Genomic DNA, 23333 nt, shown 5'->3' on the forward strand with positions numbered 1-23333 from the left:
GTAACATCGCTTTTGGGTCTTTGTTCTCATTTACTCATCAGTCTTCCACATCTTTTTCCTGTTATGTTTCGATCTGGTTATGTTCGGTTTTGATTCCTCATGTGACCTTTTTTCGCCACCTGTTCTCGTTATCAGTGTTCCTTGTAACCAATTAGCTCCCTCAACCCTTTGTGTGTTTTGTTTCCTGTCTTAGTTTTGTTTGTTCCTCGTGATTTCCAGGCATTTTTTTTTTTGAGTACTTCGAGTTAGTGTTTTTTCCATTGTACTCCTGTGTGTATTTTTTTGTTAAATACATTTTGGTCAATCCAACCCTGCTCCTCCCTGCTTTTTAGGGTCCTACAACTACCATCACGCAGAACGTGACATTTCCTCTGTTTCTTTTGCCCCGTCGTTCTCCTTTGGCCATTCTTCTCACTCACCATTGGCGCTCCTTTTGTACAGATCCTCTTTTCCATTCTTGCAACTGCTACCAGTGGCTGTCTTTCGGGCCGAGGAGCTCTTGCTGGCGTTCAGCTTCCCGGAGCTGTTACTCGACATTGAACCATCCTCGCTTGGCAACCGCCTGTAGTATCCATGGTAACAGAGAGGGTTGCGGAAGGCAGGGGAGGAGAAGGTTTTAGAGTCTCAGCATGTACAGTACACAAACAGCGCACATAATCACGGAAGCACATCCAATAAACGATGTCCATTTAAATTTTAAAATATGTATATAGTTTAATAGTTAGATGGACTAGTATTAATAAGGTGTCAATTTTATTTAGGTAATTTAAATAGATTGATGCCAAACAGAAGAAAGTAAAGGGCATAGACTGTATTAAGGACAATGAACAATACTAACAAATTTTCCTGGGCATGTAGTTACACAGTTAGAGCCATTTAATTGCCCTTTTAGCAGTATTGTTTTTATGGCATAATTCTGAAAAGCCAAAAACAAACAATTAATCTGCCTCAATGCTAGACCAATAAAAAGCTTAATTACTTCACATTATAGTCAATGCAAAAAAAAAAAATGTCAGGAATTATTTTATACTACAGAAGAGCAAGTGTTGGTTTGAATAAAAGTCCCTTTGAGCCTCATTCATTTAATCCGTTCTTACAAAGTTCTTTTGTTTTTGTTTAAGTTCTTCAACAATACATCTTTGTGTGACAGCATGAATTATAGAGAAGACAAAAATGGAAAGTCAAAAATAGCCATTTTGTATTTGTTTATATTCTTTTGCCTCCGAGGTACCAGGCATGTGAACCGTGTACAATACATGCCCAAAACACACACACATGCACACACTCACGCGCACACACATAGCACACAGCCTTGAGCCATGTAGGCTACAATAGGTACACAATGTGACAGGCCCCTCTCATCTACAGGTGGTGTGACGTGCACATATTCTGTAGATCAGACATGATTGCCCCAGGCGAGGATAACACTTTGGGAAAGACACAAAAACACACACTGCGGTTTGTGTATCGCTCGACACAAGTGGAGTCACATTTTAAGTCATGTGCTCAAAGGCAAAATGGTGCAGGCGTAAAAAAAAAATAAAGTACAACGCAAGCTCCATGTGAATTTTCTTGGAGAGTCATATCAATCATATGACTGTAAAGTTTCTAAATGTCCCACCACTTTAAAAATGGTTGTCAATAAATCTCCCAAAACAATTAAACAACTGAATATTTATTTTACAAAGAGAAAAAAACTGTTGTGTTAATCTGATTGAAAAAGTCATTGAAAATATACTGTATGCGCTGCTTTCCACCCAGAGCTGCCCCTAACCATTTTGAGACCCCACTCTCACCCCACCTCTCTCCATTTTAAATATATCATAGGTACGAAAATGACCATACCAAAACATTCCATTTGACAACTATTATTTTCTGAAACGTAGGTGGCCAAAGCATGCCTAATTCAAATTAAACTGCACTCGGGCGTGACCACCAGAGGGTACTGCAAGTGCCCAAATGGAAAACAATCTGGCTATATCAACAAATGTGCTGCTTTTAATATCGTGACATGACGACAATGATATTGTGGCAATTTATATATTGCGCTAATAATCCAATCCTTAATTTAATTAAGTATAATAAAAATGTATCTGAGCACTGGGTGGCACCCGATGCTAAACCGTAAAACTTGAATATATGAATAAATAAAATATAGGGATTACTGCAGCGATTAAACTTTTATGTCAAAAAGTCCAGATAGCAACCGCCACCCATTCTGAAACTCTTTGCAGTCATCAAAGATTTGAGATGAGCGCCTCATAGTTAGATGCTAATGCTAATGCTAGCTCTCTGCTGGCCATAACTAGTTTAACGTGCCCCGGCATCGCATATCTGGGAATTTGGTGAACGAAAGTGGACTGTATTTTAGACTGCCTAAAATTACGTCTAAAGTGTGGCACAGCTGGTGTAATGTGGTAGATTTAAACGATGTACAGCAAAATGACTCCACCCATGTGCATGCCTAAAAAAAACTAAAATAGGGCCCATAGTGTCGTTTGGATGACATGTCAACTCGTTTTTTGCTCTGTATGTGCCACCCAGCACATCACTCTGATGTCCAAGATATCGTGTGTTGTCATTGCAGCAATCACTGCTTCTCTCCTTTCGCTAGCAAATTTGGTTTTCTATATGCCACGTGAGTGCGGCACATTTCACAGTCGCGAATATGCGCATCAATTGCGCACTGCGCATATGAATAAAAGCGTCCGCTTGCGCAAAAATGTGGCTTTCGAGGACAAGCCTCTACGCACAGTGCGTGTTCTGTATTTAGGGAGCAGCAGATCTGTTTCTGCACACAGTCTTTGCAGCGCCACTTGACCCAGAAAAAGGTAACATTAAATCCACAAGTGAAGATGCAGCACATTGAACTAATGCTAGAGCATCTGAACAATCTCAACATTTGAAATACGCACGTGACTATGTCGGTCACGTTGACGCCAAAGAACTGTCTGGGGCCTCGTGTTCCTAATCCAACCTGCTATGCGCATGAAATAATCCACCGCGGTCCAGTGCCTACCTCTTCTCAATCCCCACTGTAATTAAACTGTGAAAAAGTGTGACTACCGGTATGTAGATTTCAAATGTAGTAGCACTCTTCCCATACCCTGCCAGTAGACAATAAGATTAAGAAAACCTTTATTAGTCTCGCAATGGAGAAATTCCAGATTCACAGCAGCAAAGTTATGAAAGGAAGAAGTAGAACAACAAAAAATAGGAGCTGCTGGAAAGGCAGCCACTCTCGCTGCGCCATTTTGAAGTCAAAAATAACAAAAAAATAACACAAGACAACACATAGGACAGAGACAGTCGTGCAATCTTCACCACTTTTCTGCATACACTTTGTTGTCTGAAGCAGTTATAGATGAAAGAGGAGAGGATCAAAGTGTCCTTTCACCAGTGGATCAGAGACATCATGCTGAAAATGTGCACACGTCTGCTACAAGCAAAGTTTTGAAAGCAAACACGAAGCTGTAGCGTCCATTGACGAAAAGAGATTAGTTCACTTCTCCTGTCCCACATAATCCGCTTCAAACTCCAAGCCGCGACTCCCAGCTCCAAATCCGCATCGGCACTCCGCGCCAACGCTCCTTTGTTCTCATCGCCGGCTCCTCGAGACCTCCATCCATCCAGCCGCAGACCGTTCAACAGCACCGATCTCTCCGCTGAACAAAGCGGGGCTGTGAAAAATGCTGCCCATTACAGGCGCAAGACACAAGCGCCCCGGGACTGTCCAGCAACGACAGTCAAATGGCGCCGACATTCGTCCAGTCAAAAACAGTGCTGGTATACCCATGCTGCCGAGAAGGCGCAACCACCAAGCACAGAGTCTCCTCCTTGATGAATGTCGTGGCCAAAAAATGTTGAAAAAGGTCCACATCAAGTCCACACGACGTAACAACAAACACAAAGTGACAAAAGAAACACAAGAACAACAAAAAAAAGCAAGGCTCATGAGAGCACTTGCTGACGGCTGCCTACTCGGGCGAACATCTTGACTTCTATCTTGACAATAAATAAATAAGAAAGCTTGGCCATAGCCTTAATGACTACATCGTCTATTTTGTTTACTGTGACAAGCATATTGTTCTTTGTTCCTCGTTCTAATTTCAAGCCTGTCTGTGCCTGTATGTAATATACTTTGTACAAAAAAGTCTGCAACTATCATCTTGATATTGTAGTGTCATTCCGTTCTGAAGATTTGTAAATGCCTCTATATATAGACGGTAGAAAATGTCTTCCCTACGTGGTTTGGTTAATCTGATTATGCCAGCATTTTATACTGTCATCATTGTTCCACTCCCTCCGGCATGGCAAAAAGCAGGGTTATAAATATACATGGGTTTATTGTCCTCAAGGGCCAAAGCACGACTAATCCAACCCCGATGCATTTTCGTTTAGTGGTGTGTAAATATGAGACTGATTTCTGTGCGTGCTTTTCAATTTGCATTTCCGTAAGGAGGCAAAATGCATCTCATTTGTGGTTTCCTTGAGCAAAGAGTAACACAGTGTTCTCTTTTCGCCAGTGAAACATTCCGCTTGGACCCTATTTTTGAATTTAGCCATGATGAGGTAACGTGATTTTTGTGTACGACAAACCCCAGTACGCGTTTGGAAATATACTCTGAGCATGCACCGCTTCACTCCAACCATTCAGAAATTCAGAGCGTTGATGAAATGTGCTGTTGCGTGCTTTAGATGCTCCAACATTTCTTGACTGGTCTGACTTATAAAGAGGAAAAATGCATGAAAACTGCAATTGACGAGGTTCCGGTCACAAATGAAAATCCACAATAGAGTGAATCCACAGTCATCAAACTGCAAAGTAGCAAAGGAAAAATGTTATGCCGGTGTTAAAGTCAGTGTTTTAAAGTGAGGTGTGTTTTAAAATAGGACGAGGTAGAAATAGCACGCCCTTCGAGGTTTCTGCGTCATTCCATCGGTTATTTGAGATGAGATGAAACACATGCTAACCCTCTTAGTCACAACTCACCGTCAATCCTTCCGTTTTCTCGACTGCTTGTCCTAATTTGAGTCGAGGGTGAGTTGAAGCTCAATCTAACTAAATTAGGGCAACAAGCATTGTACGCCTTGTACTGGTCACCTATCAATTGTTGAGCAAACATTGACAGACATTCCCATTCACCTGTATTTATTCATTTCATTGTTCCTCTCTCCAATTTCAATGAGATTCAAATCCTCTAATACATGATCATGAGTGCTTTTGGAATATGGGAGGAAGTCTGAGTCTCCAGGCAAGCAGAATTCCACAAAGGAGAGACCAAGTCAAGGCAAGTGTATCGCTCATAAACACAGACTGAGCGCTCTCCTGCCCACACCGGTAATGGTCAACTTTACGGACAACAGACGCAGACACAGGCAGGCACAGTCACACGCCACCTCAGAAAAGATTCTGATCTGACAACATCTAAATCCAGCTACTGCATGTGTTCCGCTGTCTGGATATTTGCAGACAGCCTCTTGTTAACACTGGACATATGGTTAGATCACAGCAATCTGTCTGATTCATCTCAGTGCACTGGAGGCTTTGTCCAGTCTGAACAAACACTGACGTCTGCTTCCGCTGACAGGTTTTGGCGTGTGTAATTGCATTCTTCGGTGACAATAGCAGCTGTTCCAGCATAGCACAACACGTTCAGGAGAGTGAGTGTGTATCAGAGGACAGTTGTTATCTTACCCTCCTTTGTGGATGTCAGCAGACGGTGGCCTCTTGTTGGCACTCCCATCCTGGTAGACCTTCTTATCCAATGACATTGACAGCGGGGCATCTCGCACAGGCAATCCCAGAACTAAAGTGTCCTTATTTAAAGAGATGGTCTCATCACCAGTTCGACCCATGTGCTTCTTGGCGTAGTCAAAGCCCTGAACAGGCTGACAAAAGAAAGTGAACATAGAGTCAAACACAACCCTTTAAAACTATGAAAATGGCAATTAATGAGTAATATAAATTTCAGCATGGCAAAGTATTGTTTTCTTTTTTGCAGGACACAAAGAAGTACAAGTACAAATCACAATCTGGTGAGTGTTATAATGGACAAAGCGTATGATAAAGCACAAGCATACAGTCGATCAATATCCTGTAAGTGTGAGTTTTATGGTCATGCATGTACAGGTGAGGTTACTACTTTGTGGATAGTCGCATCCTATACAGCCACTTTTCATCATTATTGTTTGCAATTCATCTTCGTTTTGCTCAGTTGATGCGTTCTTCTACTTCCTTGAAGAACATCATCTGCCAATTGTAGCTTTGAATTCCCAAGAACAAAGTTGATGGATGCAATTTCTTTTTTATCAGCAAGGAAGATGCTTTGCACATGTCACTAGTGAACAGTGGATACATTGATGGAGATCAAGGACAACATAAAGCAAACTAACATATCACATGTTCTTCTGATTTTTCGGATATTGGGTATCAAGGACGTCTGAATTTCATGTGAATTAATCCTGAAAAGAGAAATGTGCATTTCAAGTTTTGTTATCTGTTGCAACTTGCACACATTTATAGGGTTTGTACGGGTCCATAAAGTTCATAAAAATCAATAAAAAAAAGAAGTTGTAAAATTATGTTCTTAATTGTCCATAATTTTCAGGGAAATCGTCTAAAATCCATAAAAATCCATAAAAATTAACCCGCGGTGTTCATTTCATTTGTGTATGTCATTGTATGTCAAGGCCCTTGGGCAAGGCATCGAGCCTCCGATTTGCAAAAATGTCAAGAAATTCCCCCCTGGCTAAGCAGAGCAGGATCCATAGATCGCGGTGATATTTCCTTGTGAAAGCGCATGGATTTTTTGGAGAATTATTCCTGGCATAGTGGCAGTAAACTGATAGGATGAATGCAGAGCAGGGCTGTCGTCAAGTCCACCATAACCCTTTCATACACCCTGTAACCTGATAGATAACACCATAAGCTGTCCACTGTAGTAACCGCTCTCCTTGAAATAGTTAATGGAGTCCAAGTCAAGGTCAAGTCACAAAGACCAAGTCCAGATGAGATCAAGAGTTAAACCTTAAGACCAAAAAATACAATTTTCATGACCACTAAATTTGAGAAATTTCAGTTTGCTCAACTCTCTTCTTATATGGCATGGAACTATTTGCTTTATTAACCATGTGTGCAGATAAACAACAAAAACAATTTCCAAAACAATGTCGACAAGGAGACGATTGGGGAGCAGTAAGAGGAGGCTAGACAAACTAACAGCTAATGAATGAATATGAACGTGTCGGTGAGGCAGGTTTTGCTGTCCCCGATTCCCTCGAATCAGGTTAGCCAATCAGATGGCTATTTTGATAATCTGAAAAACTTTATTTCACGTTTCTTCTGAAGGAGGACATTGTTTTTCAGGAATAAAAACAGAGTCGGACTGGATTATATTTTGCAAGTCCGATGGCCGAGTCCAAGACAAGTCGGAATCAAATGAGAAAATGTCAGAGTAAAGTCTGAGACGGGGGGGGTGAGTTCAGACTGGAGCTCTACAGGCCTGAAAAACCTCAAAGTATAGTGTGAATTCCATGACAGAAACGGGTAATTGAATGGATCTCCTGTTGAAATCTCCCAAATGGCATTGCAGGCATAATAAAATAATGGAAACCACATAATGCTCTCCCAACACAGCACATTGGAAGTCAGGCATGAGGGCATCAAGAGAACAAAAGAGGAGAACTCGCATTTTCCTAAAACCTCTAATGCATGGACACGTTCTTTGAACCGCTACATTTCTTTGCACTCACAGCAGAGCGAACAGAAAAGGACCGCCAGATTATTTTTGTGTTGCACAACAAAGCAGATGAATCCCAGATTTTTTTTGCCTCACTTTTCTATTTTGAGCGACTCTAAAATCGGCCCTAATGTATTTGATGATGCATACTAAATCCTGAGTGCATGTGAGGTTAGGCAGCGTGGGCATCGGGCTGACAGCATTGTTAATAATTCATCCGTAATACACACCACTGTGGCATAAGCCAGCCTTGAAACACGCGGCTGAGTGTCAGAGAAATTGACACATCCTCATGTAGACACGTGCACGCATTGATGAGAGCACTCATAGTGACACGACTAGACGGTTATGGGCTGAGTGTGTGTTTGCACTTGACCAGCTTAAGTGTTGTATGATGACAGTTTTGTGTGAAAAATACATGGGGAGTGCACACATTAATTTGCTGCAGGCCTCTTGCTGTTCACAGGTTGCCAGGGAGTCGAGCTTTGTGTGTTTATGACGTAAACCATGAGTGGGCAAAAAGGGGAGGAGGAAAGTGGGGAGTTAAAGTTACCCTTCCAAGGGTCGCGGGCGTGCTGGAGCCTATCCCAGCTGTCTTTGGGCAATAGAAGAGGTACATCCTGAAGTGGTTGCCACCTAATCGCAGGGCACACATAGACTAACAACCATCCGAGCTCACACTCGCACCTCGGGATAATTTCGAGTGTTCCGTTAACCTGCCATGCATGTTTTTGGAATGTGGGAGGAAACCGGAGTACCCAGTGAAAACCCACGGAGGCACGTGGAGAACATGCCAACTCCACAAGGTATACATATTGTTGACACATAGTTTACCAGTTTACATATTTTACTGCGAACAGCATTTCTTTTTCCATTTAATACAGTAAATGTTTGACAACGGATTAATTCAGATTAATTAATTAGATTAGATTAATTAATCTAATTCAGAATAAACTCGGTGTCCACCAGCATCTCAGAACATCATGTGGTAGACCTTATTGGTTCCACTGTATGTTATGATGTAGCGATACAGTAAAAAAAAAAACATTCACCATTATGGTACGACATGCTTCTGCACCGACCATCTATGAAGCATGGAACACAGGCATATGATTGAGTGACTGATGTGTAAAAAGCTGTCATGCATCACACGGTGTATGGATTCTGATAATGACATAATGGATGGTCATTACCTTGAAAAAGACATCGTGCTGTGGTGTGAGTCTGTTTCTTTTTGTCACACTGTGCATCTTTCTAAATGACCTTTGTCTCCTCTGTGTTTGTACACCTCTTGAAGCAAGCAAGAGTTAAAGATGGGAGAGCATTTCTGAAAGGCTTGATATGAAACGACTGCCATACTGACCATTCCGAGTCAGCACTACTGGATAAAATGTTCTGGCCTTCATTACTTGCACTATCGAAGAGACACTTCTCTTCCAGTCTAATTTTAACTCAGACAGCAGCTTGATGAGTTGCAGCAGATGAGCTATTCCCCGAGCAGCCATATTAATTCAAGTTTTGCACTAGAGGGGCCGAAATTTGCATGCACTAAACACGTGGTCTGATACTCTTCCCGTGACAAGCTGCTACATCTAACAACAAAACGCTCATTATAAACAACAACGGTGTGGTCCCGCATTTTATTGATACCGTTGGTAAACCCATGAAAATATGCTCTTACAAATGTCTCACAGCTGCCGACTGTATAAGAAGTGAACAACATTTTGAGGCACGTACTCTAACTGCCATCCGGTATCAAAAAATGTTCAAGTGAGCTGCAGAATTTTTGTCAGCACACATATAGTGATGTCATTCCGATCACCAGACTGATCTTCGGTTTCAGTTAGTCATGCACTAGTCTCATCATACTGAAACATGGAAATAAGGGTAATTGACGAACGTAAATTAGTAATAAGTATTCATGTAAGTCAGGGGTGTCCTAACTTTTTGCCAAGGGGGCCAGATTTTATGTGGTAAAATGTCGGGGGGCCGACCCTGGCTGACATTCTTTACATTGAACAACAATATTGTTCAACAAATTTTAGTAAGCCAGTCTGTTTCACATTTCCATTTTTATTTTAATTTCAACAATCTTAAGAATTTCTTTTGGTTCATTTGAAACAGGAATTTGAAATATGACATATCAGTCAATATAAACACGGAGTGATGTCTTGTTAACTCGTGAGTGATGCCCTCTAGTGTCTAAATGCTATTACTCATTTAGTGAATGCTATTACTCATTTAGCCACTAGAGGGAAGCAGTACTCTATGAAACATCACTCACCAGTCTACGAGACCTCAGTCAATGCAACACGTGTTCCATTGCGCCCAACCTGCGGGCCAGACGGCACTGATTTTATGACAGGGGCCGAGGGCCGGATGAAATTCGACCGCGGGCCGGATTTGGCCCGCGGGCCGGACTTTGGACATGCCTGATGTAAGTGATAAAGCATGTCAGTCAGGTGATTGAGTGGGATCAGTCCTGGGTGTTTTGTAACTACTGACCTAAAATGTGTTAGATTCTCATACAAGAAGGCCAGAGCCCTCATTTGAACCACGAACCTCAGAACTGTGATGCAGATGCGCTACCCACTTGCCACCAGGCTGCTACTTGCTACAGACACACAGAATATACAGTATATATAGTGTGCCCTGCGACTGGCTGGCAACCAGTTCAGGATGTCCCCCGCCTACTGCCCGAAGACAGCTGGGATAGGCTTCAGCACCCCCCACGACCCTAGTTAGAATAAAGCGGTTCGGAAAATGAATGAATGAATGAATGTTTAAGTCAGTTATTTCTGTTTTATTTCTTCCAACATTTTTGTTGATGTGTATATACTGTATCTTTATTCACACACTCAAAATTTTTAATCCACATTTGTTTTTGCTGCCACTTTCAAAAGATGCACTCAAAGATCGACGACTTATTCCATGCACACAAAGGCCTGTTTCTTTGATACAGTCTTAGCAAATTGTTTAAAATCTGTCTTTGTCGAAATAATCCATCCATCTCACAAACGTGACATAGCAGATTAGATGGTAGCATGATTATTGGCCACGTACTGCAAACAATGTTTCTTTGTCGCCATCCAATTTAGAACCCGTTCGAAATTTCTTTGCGACAAGAAAAAAACTGTATGAGACCATTCAAATCATTGGTAAATGTCTTTTTGACCGTTTGCAACTTTGAAGAAACCCTGATGAAAAAACAACATTCGCTACCTGTACACACACTTGCAAACCTTCACCACTCAATGAGATATATGGGCTTTAGGTACATAAACAGGCCACTCAAAAATCTGCAGTTTTACAGGATTGTGGAGTGGTACTGGGGGGATCAGAGAGACAGTCAGTTTCTTGTGTGACCAGGTGAGGCAACAAACATTAATTTTTCGCCAAAATCATCACCCTAATCCCCCTCTTTATGCCACGATAAAATGCTTTCCGTTGCCTGTTTTAGTGGTGGAGGAACCGATGATTTCCCACAGTGAAATTGCTCTCTGAAAAGATTATTACTTGTGCAAATAATCGGAATTTTTAATCAGCTGTCGGTGTTTAATTTTAATTTGCTACTAGCTCTTCCTGAACCAAATCCCTGTGTGAAATATTTATCGTCTTTGTGCATGCAAGCTCCTGGTTGAAAATGGAGGAACATAAACACCAACGTGCATAGGCGATGAGTGCAGCCTCACAGGAAATGCTACATTGAACTGCAATGTATAGTAAACGGCGGCCCGGTAGTCCAGTGGTTAGCACATCGGCTTCACAGTGCAGAGGTACCGGGTTTGATTCCAGCTCCGGCCTCCCTGTGTGGAGTTTGCATGTTCTCCCCGGGCCTGTGTGGGTTTTCTCCGGGTGCTCCGGTTTCCTCCCACATTCCAAAAATATGCATGGCAGGCTGATTGAACACCCCCCGCGACCCTCGTGAGGATCAAGCGGTTAGGAAGAAGATAATAGTCTTTGGTGCGCTAACTAGAATGAGGTGAACTGTATGAACTTTGAATGTTGCTCTATATGTGTGTGTGTGTGTGTGTGTGCCAGCTATGTAAGCCAACAATTTCTATTATTAGCAGAAATATTTATATTTTGATGCACTTGTCAAAGGTGCACGTGATATATGGCTTCCGATTTGTATTGACCTAAATGGAGAACAGGTCGTGTATATTACACATCAAAACAGTTGTGGGAGCGTGCGGGAGAACACCCCCCCCCCCACTCTTAACTCTTTTGAAAGGAAGGGAAGGAGAGTAACGACAAGTAGGTGCAAATCAGTCTTGGCTGGTGACACAAATTTGCAATGTTATTTATGGATGTTTAAAACATGGGCATTAAGCTTCCTTTCTGTTGTTCATGTTTATGAACATCGGTAAAAAAAAAATGGCTGCCTGCAGTCAGAATTAAACCCATTAAGCGACTTTTACAGATGACGCATTTAAAAGTAACAGACAGGCAAATTTAGAGCCCTATTACAGCCACTTTCACATTGCCTCATGGCCACTTCACATCTCTCGCACCTGCTGGTGATATGTCGTGGTCAATGAAGGCGGGGTGGATCAGCTATGTCCATGAAAGAGCAGCCATATGCATGATTTCACCCAGCAGCAACAAAAGCAGCCCAACACAGAAATACACTCATCAAATGATCAAAACAATCACTCAGCCAGACAGTCTGCAACTAATCCTGAATCTCAGACAGTACCTGGTGGTGGTAACTGCCCTCTCGCCGATATGAGGTCTTAACAGGAAAGAGTTCAGGGGGGGGGGGGGGGGGGTAAAAAAAGTCAGGAAGGGATTACAGTAATACAATTTAGGACAGAATGAAAATGCAAGGCTAGGTGAAATCGATCAATGAAAAAAAATGAGACGGGTTTTGTGTGTGTGTGTGTGTGTGTGTGTGTGTGTGTGTGTGTTTGCTGCTGGCTGTGTATGTTGCCATCAAAATGAATACTGAATCTGACGATGTGGAGACATCCCTTGCCCTTAGCTGTTAAAGGAGACAGATGGGCTACAAATAATTGTTACGAATAATTCATTAGGTCTCCGGAGTGACTTACCACCCACAAAATGTGAAATTAAACAACCAAGCAAATATTTTGCAAGATATCTATATTTGATCGTGACGTTTTTTTGTTTTTTTCTGGCTAATTCACATAACAACCCCAACATTACTTTTCTCCATCCATGACTGGACAAGGCTGGCTGAAGAGACGCTATTTTCAATGTAAGCACTATCATGTCAAAATCAGCGTTGGTTTCTTATCACTCGAATGTTTGAACCAAACCCAGAAAATGGAACACGAGTGTTACAAGTGTATATGAGGTATGCTGCCATGCATTTCGATCAAAGAATCTCAGATACCTTCAATTAAGGCGACAGATTTTTTTTTTTCCAATGGTGAAAAACATATTGGACAAAAGTGAAAAACTTAAGACAATTTGGGAATCGGGATTTGGTTTTTTTTTTAAATGAATGCTGTGTATGGTTTTAACATGACGCATGTGTACCTGTTGGGGGAAAATACTTTTTGGCAGACCTGTCTTATTAAATTGTGAAGTGGAGGTGTGGCTACTAATACATTCCTGTTTCTTGATTAATAAAGTATTTATCCATCTCTTCATCCTTCCATCAGATGTGATGTAAATGTTACACGTTTGTAGAAGTGTCACTATTGTGTCAGGATCACCAGAAGTTGTAAACGGCCTAGACAGCCATGCATTGAACTGCGCGTAGAAAACAAACAGTATAGCAAAGTCAAACCAGTCATTAAAACCTATATAATCCACACCGCGCATTTGAAAGAACGGATTTGTATTTAACCTCGAGTGAACATCGTTGAATGCTATCATTTTAAAGGTCCAACACTACCCAAAGGTTCCCTTGCAGCGCAGTGATCCTTGCGCTTCTCCTCTCCGCTCATTAGTCTTTGCAACATGCATGATTAGCACTGACCAAGGGCTATTGGGCAGTGAGGAAAAATAAATGAGCCAAGACCTACACAGATGGGATTCAATTTTCCTGTCCCGAAGGGACAAATTAACACAATCACTTCTCACTGTGATGTGTCACACAACCGGGTTATGCAATTTTTATGAATTGTGTACCGGAGCATGTTGTAGCGCTAATGATAAAAGATCATGAACATGATCAACCACCCCCACTTCATAATTTTTAGGAAAAAAAAATAAAAAAGGGAGGGATTTGGAAATCACAGCAGGCATGTATAAAAATGAGGCAGACTTACCTTGGAGCGCCTTTTGAAGGTCCTGAAGGCACCAGCTTTAAAGATGACCCTGTTCCTCTTACAAAGAATGAAGACCACCATGCCGATGACCACCATCAGCAAGAACAGCGGTGTGAGGATAGCCATGATCCACAAGTTGCTCGGCGGCATCTTCACCACAGCTGCAAACAAATTAGAAGCCACGCCGTCGTTAGCATTTGAAACTGGACGAAGCACCACCAATTATGCCATTATGCTTGTTCATCAAAGTGCAAAGTGAACTATCTGTGGCTACTCATTGGCTCTATTACATAACCCAATGCCATTTCTGCGTTTGGACACAGCCAAGGGGTTCTGTGTTTGAACCTCGGCTCCGATATGACAAGTTTGCCGTGTTTTCTTAGAATGGCTCCAGGTATGTTTCACAATCCAAATTCATGCACATCAGATTCATTGGAAAATATAAATGGCCCAAAGCTTTGTGCGCCTCTAGCCCAGTGTCATCATTTAGGTGTGTAAATAAGTCTTTCTATGTTTTTGAAATGAGTATTAGTAGTTCACTGAAAACAGTGCAAGAAAAGTAAAGCTGGTCATACTTGGGCAAAGTATAAAACTGCTGTTATGCAGGACATCCAAATGGCCGAATTCTGATGCTTTTCAGGACTGTGTGAAGCGAGTGTGAATGAGGTACATGACATTCCTCCAGAAGAGAAGGGCAGATTGTTGGGAAGGCTCCAGTTGGTTAATTATGGATTCTCGGGAAGTGAGTGGAAGAAAATAAGTGCGAGGGAACATGAAGTGCTCTTCAGATGCTTCAACATGAACAACATTCAGCAGCCACGAACAACACAATTTCCCCTCAACACAAAGCGAAAGCATTTCGATTTGAATAACTGCCGAGATTGACTCTGTTAAAATGCTAATGAGCCAAACATGACAGTTAGCTGGTAAATTTTCCAGATGAGAAGTGCCTCAAAAGTGGATACTAACAAACACTTTAGAAAGAACGTTCGTTCCAAAAAATAATAATACAGTAATAACAATACATACAGTACATGTTGCGCACTGCATTACTCTTCTTCTTGTTTATAATGAGAAAGAGGTCCAGTATTTTAACAGCATGGAAAAAATAATCCATTCATTAGTCTATTTTCGATTGAATAATGACACAGTTGAAGTAGTTATGGTTAGCTTTTCACATCACCTTAAAAATGTTTATTACAAAATATTTTGCCTTTACTCCCACTTTGAATGATATAGTTAGTATGTTGTTGGTTTTAGCTGCTGTGCGTATGTCTTCCATGAAATGGTTTCATTGCACAAACCTAGAAAATCTAAAAAAAAGAAGTCGTTCCGTATACTCTAAATCAGCGGTGGCCAACCCACGGCTCGCGAGCTGCATGCGGCTCTTTGGCTGGTTCAACGCGGCTCCAGTGGCGGTGCCATTCAAACCAAGGCGCTGAATATACCGAACAGACTATGTTAGCCTTTCATCAATCCCGTTACTTGATTGACATAGAGGGCAACCAATCAGATGACTGCATCACCGCTCATGCGCAAACAATGGCGCTAAGCGCTAAGCTAGTCATCCAATTACCTCTGATTTTCAGGCAACGGGGCACCAATACGTCGATCGCGATCGACCGGGAGCCAACGAACTGGTCCCAAGACGACCACAAGGGGTGGGAGGAGGGAATGGCTGGGAAATAAAGATTTTTTTGTTTGTTTGTGTCTTTAGCTTTCGTTCATGAAAGGTGTTTATAAATGAAATGTATTATTATTATGGTTGGCCACCCCTGCTCTAGATGGTTAAAACAACATGGTCACCCCATACAAAAACAAAAAGATATCCCTGTGCCTTATCATCTGACTAAAACATTATGTTTTATCATGCTTCTCAGAATCTCCGGTAATACAGTAAATATTTGTTCTGCTGTCAGGCTCATTTGCTTTCAAAACAGCTTTCAGATTCAATTAGGGTTGTGTCCTTCAGCTGAATCCTCTGTACATTCAAGACACAATGTGGTTTGTCCTTGATCTTCTCTGAGTTATGCTTATCAAAGCCAAGACTAAAGGACGAATGATGCACTGAGCTTACCCCCCCCCCCACCACCCTCCATCTGTTTGTGTTCAAATCGGATTTATGTACAGTATGCTCCAAACACAGCATCTCTCTTCTGTGTTTTCGACTACGCATCCCGTAAACCGTCACTCCTGTCAGGTTTAAGTCATTAGTCATTTGATGTGCATCTGCATTTGTTTCACAGTTCACAGTGTACCCCGTCTGCTGCCCAAAGCCAGCTGGGAGAAGCTCCAGCACACCCGCAGCCCTAGCGAGGATAAGTGGATCAGAAAATGAATGGATGGATGAATGGACGGATGACTTAACTGGGTTGGAATACATTTTTCAAGTAACCCTGTTAAACCCGTGCACAAGAATGACTGAAATCAGAGCTTACGTTCAGCCTGCACTTGCACAAAGTAACCCAGAGTCAGCGCCATGGTCTGGGAGTCCAGACTGCTTAGCGTCTTGGCCGCTGCGGTTCCAGTGATGGGCGCGCCATTCATTTGTGCGTAATACGTCATCTCCGCCGGGTTCTTTGGACCAGGCAGCCGACGCATGCTTACCATCTGAGAAAGGACAACAAAGGCAAAATCGGATTTAAAGGCATTATTTGGTGTCTACATTGTATATTCAGTCCAAATGGATCAAATCCACATCTTTGATTACAATGAGCAAACCATTCTTCAGAATGGCTTTTCTTTCTTACCATACTTGGATTTGCCACAAGATAAAAATACTTTGAAGAAGACTAAACTTATTTTCCATCACTGGAAGATGCCATTTATTTCCATTAGAATACAATATGGCCTGTATGTACACAACTGGATTCGAGCAAGGCTGGCAATTCCATTTTTGTCATTAAAAGGAAGGGCCCTGCATCATTTGCCGGGTGCCCATTTGCTGTAAGCATTTCCCCCTCCTTTATCTCCGGAGCTATCAAATCTGTCACCTGTGACTTCCCATAAAAGCCTGAGGCGTTGTCAAGTATAACACCCAGGAGAAGACAATTCTTATCTTAATTTGCACAATGTGGAGCTAGCTGACAAAAAAAAAAGTAATTTACACCTTTGAGGACTTTCATTCGGCGTTGAATGAGTAGGGCCGTTCTGGCTGGCTGCTGGTTCACAATGTGGCTGTGAAACCCTTGATGCTGAATCGAGTATCTATCTATCTATGTTGTGAAAGCGCTATATAAATCAGGATGTATTGTATTGTATTGTATCGATCTAGTATTTCACAAAAAATCTTTTTTCTCTAAAAGTTTGGGACCGCCTAGGAGATTTTAACCAGTAAGAATCTCTAATTCCGAATCAGAATCATCTTTATTGGCCAAGTATGTAGAACACTCAAGGAATTTGTCCCCGGTAGTACAGGTTACACTAGTACCATCAATAACAAGCAACTACGATAAACTAAGACATGACAAATAAGTATGGAAAGACATTCCGTATAGTAAGGTTACCGTTGTGCGGTCGTACCACCCAATGACAGCTGTGAGACAACGTGCAGTGTCAAGCAAAGCTACAGTGATCAGTGGTAGAATAAAATACTACAACAGTTATGCAGTCGGTGCAGATAATCATGGCACCATTTCATTCCATTTAAATGATTATCTATTAATGTACTGTAAGTCTTACAAATGTAAATGATAAATGTGGTGTAAATATTGCAGTTAACTTGAATAGTCCTACCCATCTTTGCAATGAAAATATAGGCAGTGCCAACCGCCCCCCTCCCCTCCAAATATACAATAAAATCCTTACACCCACCTGTACAGTGTAACCCCCCACGGTTGTCGCACGCTTGGATCGCATTGTTTGAGATCCCTGCCGACCGGCCACATGGAAGAGCTCTGCCAGCCGCTGCTCCATTAGGCTAGCAAAGCTCTGGTAGTTTGCCTCCAGAGAAGACCTGTCCACATCCTGGATCACTGAGTGCAGAAGCACAAGGTTACATTGTGCGTTCAGTGAATAGAGGCCACTCAAGAGGCTCAGATGGGAGAGAAAGGTGCCCTGATAAGTGATGAAAATGATCATATAAACCAAGTGACGAGCGCAGAAGAAAGGTAACGGTTAGGAGGAGAAATGAAAATGCACATATGGACACAGAATATTTCTGTCGCAGCTGAATTGATCAAAATGTCCTCATCTATTTCACACACGGACGCACGCAAAGGAACAAGCAGTGGATAACCCCTTAATCTTGCTCCTGAGTGCCTCTTTCTACAACAGCCAACAAGAGTTCCGTCTGTGTACAGACAGAAACACACTTTGGCATCATTCACACTGGACCCTGATGTGATGTGAAGCGATTGGTCCCTCTGCCCAACCTCTGAATTAAATATCAATAGACTTTTCCGCAAAAAAAAAAACATCACCTAAAGACACGATGCACACTGTAAAGTATGAGCCAGCACGCAAGAAAGCCCTTGGGTGAATTGGGTTAAGGTGGTTAGTACAAATCACTTTTTTTTTACTCTGTCCCATTTGGTTATGCTGAGTAGGTTTGCATTGGTTTATTTATTTAATTATTTATTTATTTCCACATTGCGTGTTAAGATGGCAGGAACACGAGAGGTTGTGCTCGGCCCACGCTCAAGCGAGCTGACATCTCACATATAAGCATCTACCGAGGCTGACTCCACCTTCGGCACTCAAAGCGTTAGCTAGCTTGAGCTAGCATGAACTAGCTTTTGGAGCGACCTGAGGATTGAATTGTGTATGCTCTGGGTTGGAAAAAATATATATATATGGACTCAATTGAGACATCATCATCATTATATCTCGCGATATATTATTGTTACTTTAGCAAAAAAATTAACATTATTCCATTTTTGAAAATGGAACATTTCTGCGCATGTGAAATGATAACTGGACATGTACAGAACAGTATGAGAGTTAGGGCAATTATTGAAAAAAATAAACTCAGGAACAAACCCACAGATGTAAAAAAAAAAAAAAAAAGATAAAACAAAACAAAGGGTGATGATGGTGGATGGAGTAGTGCTATTTGCAGGCACATTGAAGGGTGTTGAATTTGTTCTTTGTTGTCTGCAGGGATCACCTCTGGATACACCTTGTCAATGGCAGACAGCTGTTATAAGTAATTTTTTTAAAAGTTTTTTTTTTCCCCAGATTTGAATGTCCATGACAATATTATGCTTGCTAATTGAAGCAGGCAGCAGAATTTTCACGGGAATGGACATGTTAGCTTTATGTGATTTAGAAAAGAATCGGACACAATTGAACCCAACTTTCCAACACACACAAGTCAATACAATAAAAGAGGGATGCGAGTAAAACAGAGATGAAAGGTGCGTCGGTGACATATATGGCTGTTTTCCAGCCCGGTTTACCTGTTATAACCCAATAGATCCTGGTTGCAGTGGACGTGTTGAGATTGTGGTATTCAAGAGCTGAAGTGAAAGGAGAAGCAGATCATTAAAGACGGTCTGGGGTCATCAACAAATAACACTTGAAATTGTATTGTGTTGCAATTCAGGCCAGAGACTAAAACTACATTCATTGGCAATCTTCGTATATTTCTCTGAATATTCCAGGAGGAGCGGCCTGGTAGTCCAGTGGTTACCACGTCGGCGTCACAGTGCAGGGGTACCGGGTTCGATTCCAGCTCCGGCCTCCCTGTGTGGAGTTTGCATGTTCTCCCCGGGTCTGCGTGGGTTTTCTCCGGGTGCTCCGGTTTCCTCCCAAATTCCAAAAATATGCATGGCAGGCTGATTGGACGCTCTAAATTGTCCCTAGGTGTGAGTGTGTGCGCGGATGGTTGTTCGTCTCTGTGTGCCCTGCGATTGGCTGGCAAACGATTCAGGGTGTCCCCCGCCTACTGCCCAAAGACGGCTGGGATAGGCTCCAGCACCCCCCGCGACCCTAGTGAGGATCACGCGGTTCGGAAAATGGATGGATATTCCAGGAGGTTTTAAAACCGGGCTGACCAAGTGCAGGTTTTAATCATCAAAAGTAATTTCAAGCCAATTGTGATTCGAAAACCAAATATCTAAATTCTGAATATTTGCCTGTTCCTTTTACGTACTTTTGTGTTGCTGCAGTTTCCCAAGACGCATGTGAATTCGAACAAAGTTCACACTCGGGAAAATTAGTCTCCTCTGATCAATCGCACACACCCTCATCACAAATGAAAAGTAATGTTATGCCTAACGATGCCGCCTTCTCTTCGGAGAGAATCCGAAGATTATTGACTTTATATTTTTTGTTGTGTAACTTGCAATATTTTCTATTTAAATATATTTCTTGGGCGGCCCGGTAGCCCAGTGGTTAGCACGTCGGCTTCACAGTGTAGAGGTACCGGGTTCGATTCCAGCTCCGGCCTCCCTGTGTGGAGTTTGCATGTTCTCCCCGGGCCTGCGTGGGTTTTCTCCGGGTGCTCCGGTTTTCTCCCACATTCCAAAAACATGCGTGGCAGGCTGATTGGACAGTCTAAATTGTCCCTAGGTGTGAGTGTGAGCGTGGATGGTTGTTCGTCTCTGTGTGCCCTGCGATTGGCTGGCAACCAGTTCAGGTTGTCCCCTGCCTACTGCCCGAAGACAGCTGGGATAGGCTCCAGCACCCCCCGCGACCCTAGTGAGGATCAAGCAGCCCGGAAGATGAATGAATATTTCTGTATTAAAATGTGCTGTTTTGTTTTTGTCTGACACCCTGAACAGTCAGCCAAGTCTTATGCCGGCCGGGCACACCGTGAACAAACATCATTGACATTCACGCCTGAGGAAAATTTTGACTTCACCTTACCTAACATGCATATTTTTGGAATGCGGGAGGACATAGTGGCAGAAAAGTCATGCATTCACTGGGAGAACATGTAAAGGCCATACAGTGCTTAAAATGTATTACTTTCCCAAAATGGAACTAAAATTAGAAACTAAGCTGTTAAAATGTAAGACTTTACAAACAATGCATGCATCTGGAGGTTAATTTGGAGTGAAGTTAGATACTGGACAGTCAAGCAATGTTTGCCTCGAAATGTGTCTTTCTTTGTCTCCGCTTTCACACAATACACCGTATATGGCCAAAAGATTCAAGTTGACATGAAATGGACTCGACTCTTTTTCAGAATCTACTGAAGCTTTGTGAATCCGGCAGTATGTAAGTGGCCTGTTGCAACAGATCAGCAAAAACAAAAATGGGCACATAGTAGGTCATCCCCAAATTAATACACAAAATACATGTTACCCAAAAAGCGTGTAAATACTTTATAAACGAAAATGCGAATTGGCTACTACGGGGCTTCCACTGGGAATTACAAAGCATTCAGAGTCATTATCCGGATTTTGTGAAAATTAAGGCTTTAAAAGACATTAAAATGCATGAAACATGATACCCAGAGGTATTAAAAAAAAGTGAACGCAATGGATGGGGCACAGCATTTCAGCCGCCGCACAGAATGCAGAAGCCTCTCTGTGATGCGACTCGGGTTACATCCTTCACGTTTAAATAAATAAGTGAAGCAGTTCAGACAGTGGACGGATGGATGTAAATCAATCAATAAATAAATATCAAGTCTGGATGCCACGCTCGTGGCCTTCTAACTGGCCAGTTTGAAACAATGTTACATGAAGTCCATGTTCATGTGCGCAAATCTAAATGTTGACTTAATTTAGGAAATGTTTCATGAGCAGAGTCGGGATCTGAGGACCTCTCTGTCTCAAATATATATCCCTGTTGTATATATCAAGGACAGCAACAACTCATTAGCAACCGGTGGTTTCAAAGGAAAGGCCAGTCAACGGCATGACTGGACCTCCATCTGAACATGGCGCCTTGCATCACAATTCACAAGGGGGAATGGGAGACTGGAAACAAAGATGGGAAAAGCAGATATTTATCAAACTTAACAATATTGCTCCGTTCCCTCATCAAGACCGCAACGATCTTATTATTTCAATGGGAATCATTACGTTGGTTCGCAAATGTTTCTCCGTAGGGTGTCCGGGCTCTCCCTTAGAGATAAGGTGAGAAGCTCAGTCATCCGGGAGGGGCTCAGAGTCGAGCCGCTTCTCCTCCACATCGAGAGGAGCCAGATGAGGTGGCTTGGGCATCTGATTCGGATGCCTCCTGAACGCCTCCCTGGTGAGGTGTTCCGGTCATGTCCCACCGGGAGGAGACCCCGAGGAAGACCCAGGACACGCTGGAGAGACTATGTCACCCAGCTTGCCTGGGAACGACTCGGGATCCCCCGGGGAGAGCTGGAAGAAGTAGCTAGGGAGAGGGAAGTCTGGGCTTCCCTGCTAAAGCTGTTGCCCCCGCGACCCGGCCCCGGATAAGCGGTAGATGATGGATGGATGGATGGTTCGCAAATGATATGATTTATAATTGGAGCCATGAAATGGATGAAATTGTCAGGTTCCGTATTTGCCAGCAGGGGGCAGGCGTTCTTGCTTGCCGCCTGCAGGCCTGCCACCGTGTGCGATTATAGTATTTTGCTTAAGAACTTTGAGAACTGAAGATGACCTGTCATTTACAGCTCTCTTTAATTGAAAACCGAGCCTCATCTTTCTTTCTTTCTTTGCAGAATCAACACATTGTAAATCGATAAAAGGTGTCCAGCTGAACAGTCCTCACCACTAAGTCCCGGTTGCTCTGTACCATACGGCTAAATCGACAATAAGAGAGGAGTACTAATAAAAGAGGAAGACTAAAACGTTCCAACGGAAAATTAGTTACGTCTCGTCAATATGTGAAGTGACTCAGCCCACAAATTCTAAAAGTAATACTCCCTCATGTTTGTCACTAAAATACATGCCTTTCTAATGTTCTTAGTCTTGTTCACTGTAGCAGGTATTATTAAGTGATTTAATTACGGAAGTAGCGGGTCAAACATAAACTAGGTCATGAAATCGTTCACTGCCCTGCAGAGGAGTCAGTGCCTCTCAGCAGGCAGTGTTGTCGAAGGCACCCTCCATATGCAGCGAAAGGCTGTCTGAGCCCAGCAGCACACCGACAAAAAGAATGAGTAGAACAACAACTGTTATGTAATAATTATATTGTTTGCATGATTACAGCAAACTTGCCTGGGTCCAGTTCTTTGTCAAGTCAAGTCAAGCGGCATTCTGGACCAGCTGAAGGCGCTTAATGGAGGACTGGCTGACTCCAAAGTAAAGGGCATTGCAGTAATCGAGCCGGGATGTGACAAAGGCATGGATTACTGTCTCAAAGTGTTCATGTGAGAGGAGAGGTTTTATTTTGGCCAGCTGTCTAAGGTGAAAGAAGCTGGATTTAACAACGGCACCAATTTGCCAATCGCGTTTGAACTCACTGTCCAGTTTAAGGC

At 42.5% G+C, this 23333-nt stretch overlaps 1 protein-coding gene and 1 long non-coding RNA gene across 9 annotated transcripts in view; one reads left to right on the forward strand and one right to left on the reverse strand.

Annotated features, from left to right (window-relative positions):
- LOC127598387 (uncharacterized) overlaps positions 1 to 23333 on the forward strand; it is a 182553-nt gene that overhangs the window by 66712 nt on the left and 92508 nt on the right. The window lies entirely within an intron of this gene.
- kiaa1549la (KIAA1549-like a) overlaps positions 1 to 23333 on the reverse strand; it is a 79947-nt gene that overhangs the window by 17146 nt on the left and 39468 nt on the right. For 3 of the 4 annotated variants that reach the window (XM_052061986.1, XM_052061985.1, XM_052061987.1), the window contains exons 8-14: positions 19384 to 19443; positions 17798 to 17958; positions 16423 to 16594; positions 13985 to 14145; positions 12442 to 12477; positions 5699 to 5892; positions 420 to 562 (exon numbers count right to left, since the gene is read on the reverse strand). In XM_052061986.1, the coding sequence (XP_051917946.1) occupies positions 420 to 562; positions 5699 to 5892; positions 12442 to 12477; positions 13985 to 14145; positions 16423 to 16594; positions 17798 to 17958; positions 19384 to 19443 (927 nt within the window). The remainder of the gene's footprint in view (positions 1 to 419; positions 563 to 5698; positions 5893 to 12441; positions 12478 to 13984; positions 14146 to 16422; positions 16595 to 17797; positions 17959 to 19383; positions 19444 to 23333) is intronic. The other variant, XM_052061988.1, reaches the window with a different exon arrangement.

The sequence above is a fragment of the Hippocampus zosterae genome, chromosome 3 (genome assembly GCF_025434085.1).
Source record: "Hippocampus zosterae strain Florida chromosome 3, ASM2543408v3, whole genome shotgun sequence".
Taxonomy (NCBI): Eukaryota; Metazoa; Chordata; class Actinopteri; order Syngnathiformes; family Syngnathidae; genus Hippocampus; species Hippocampus zosterae.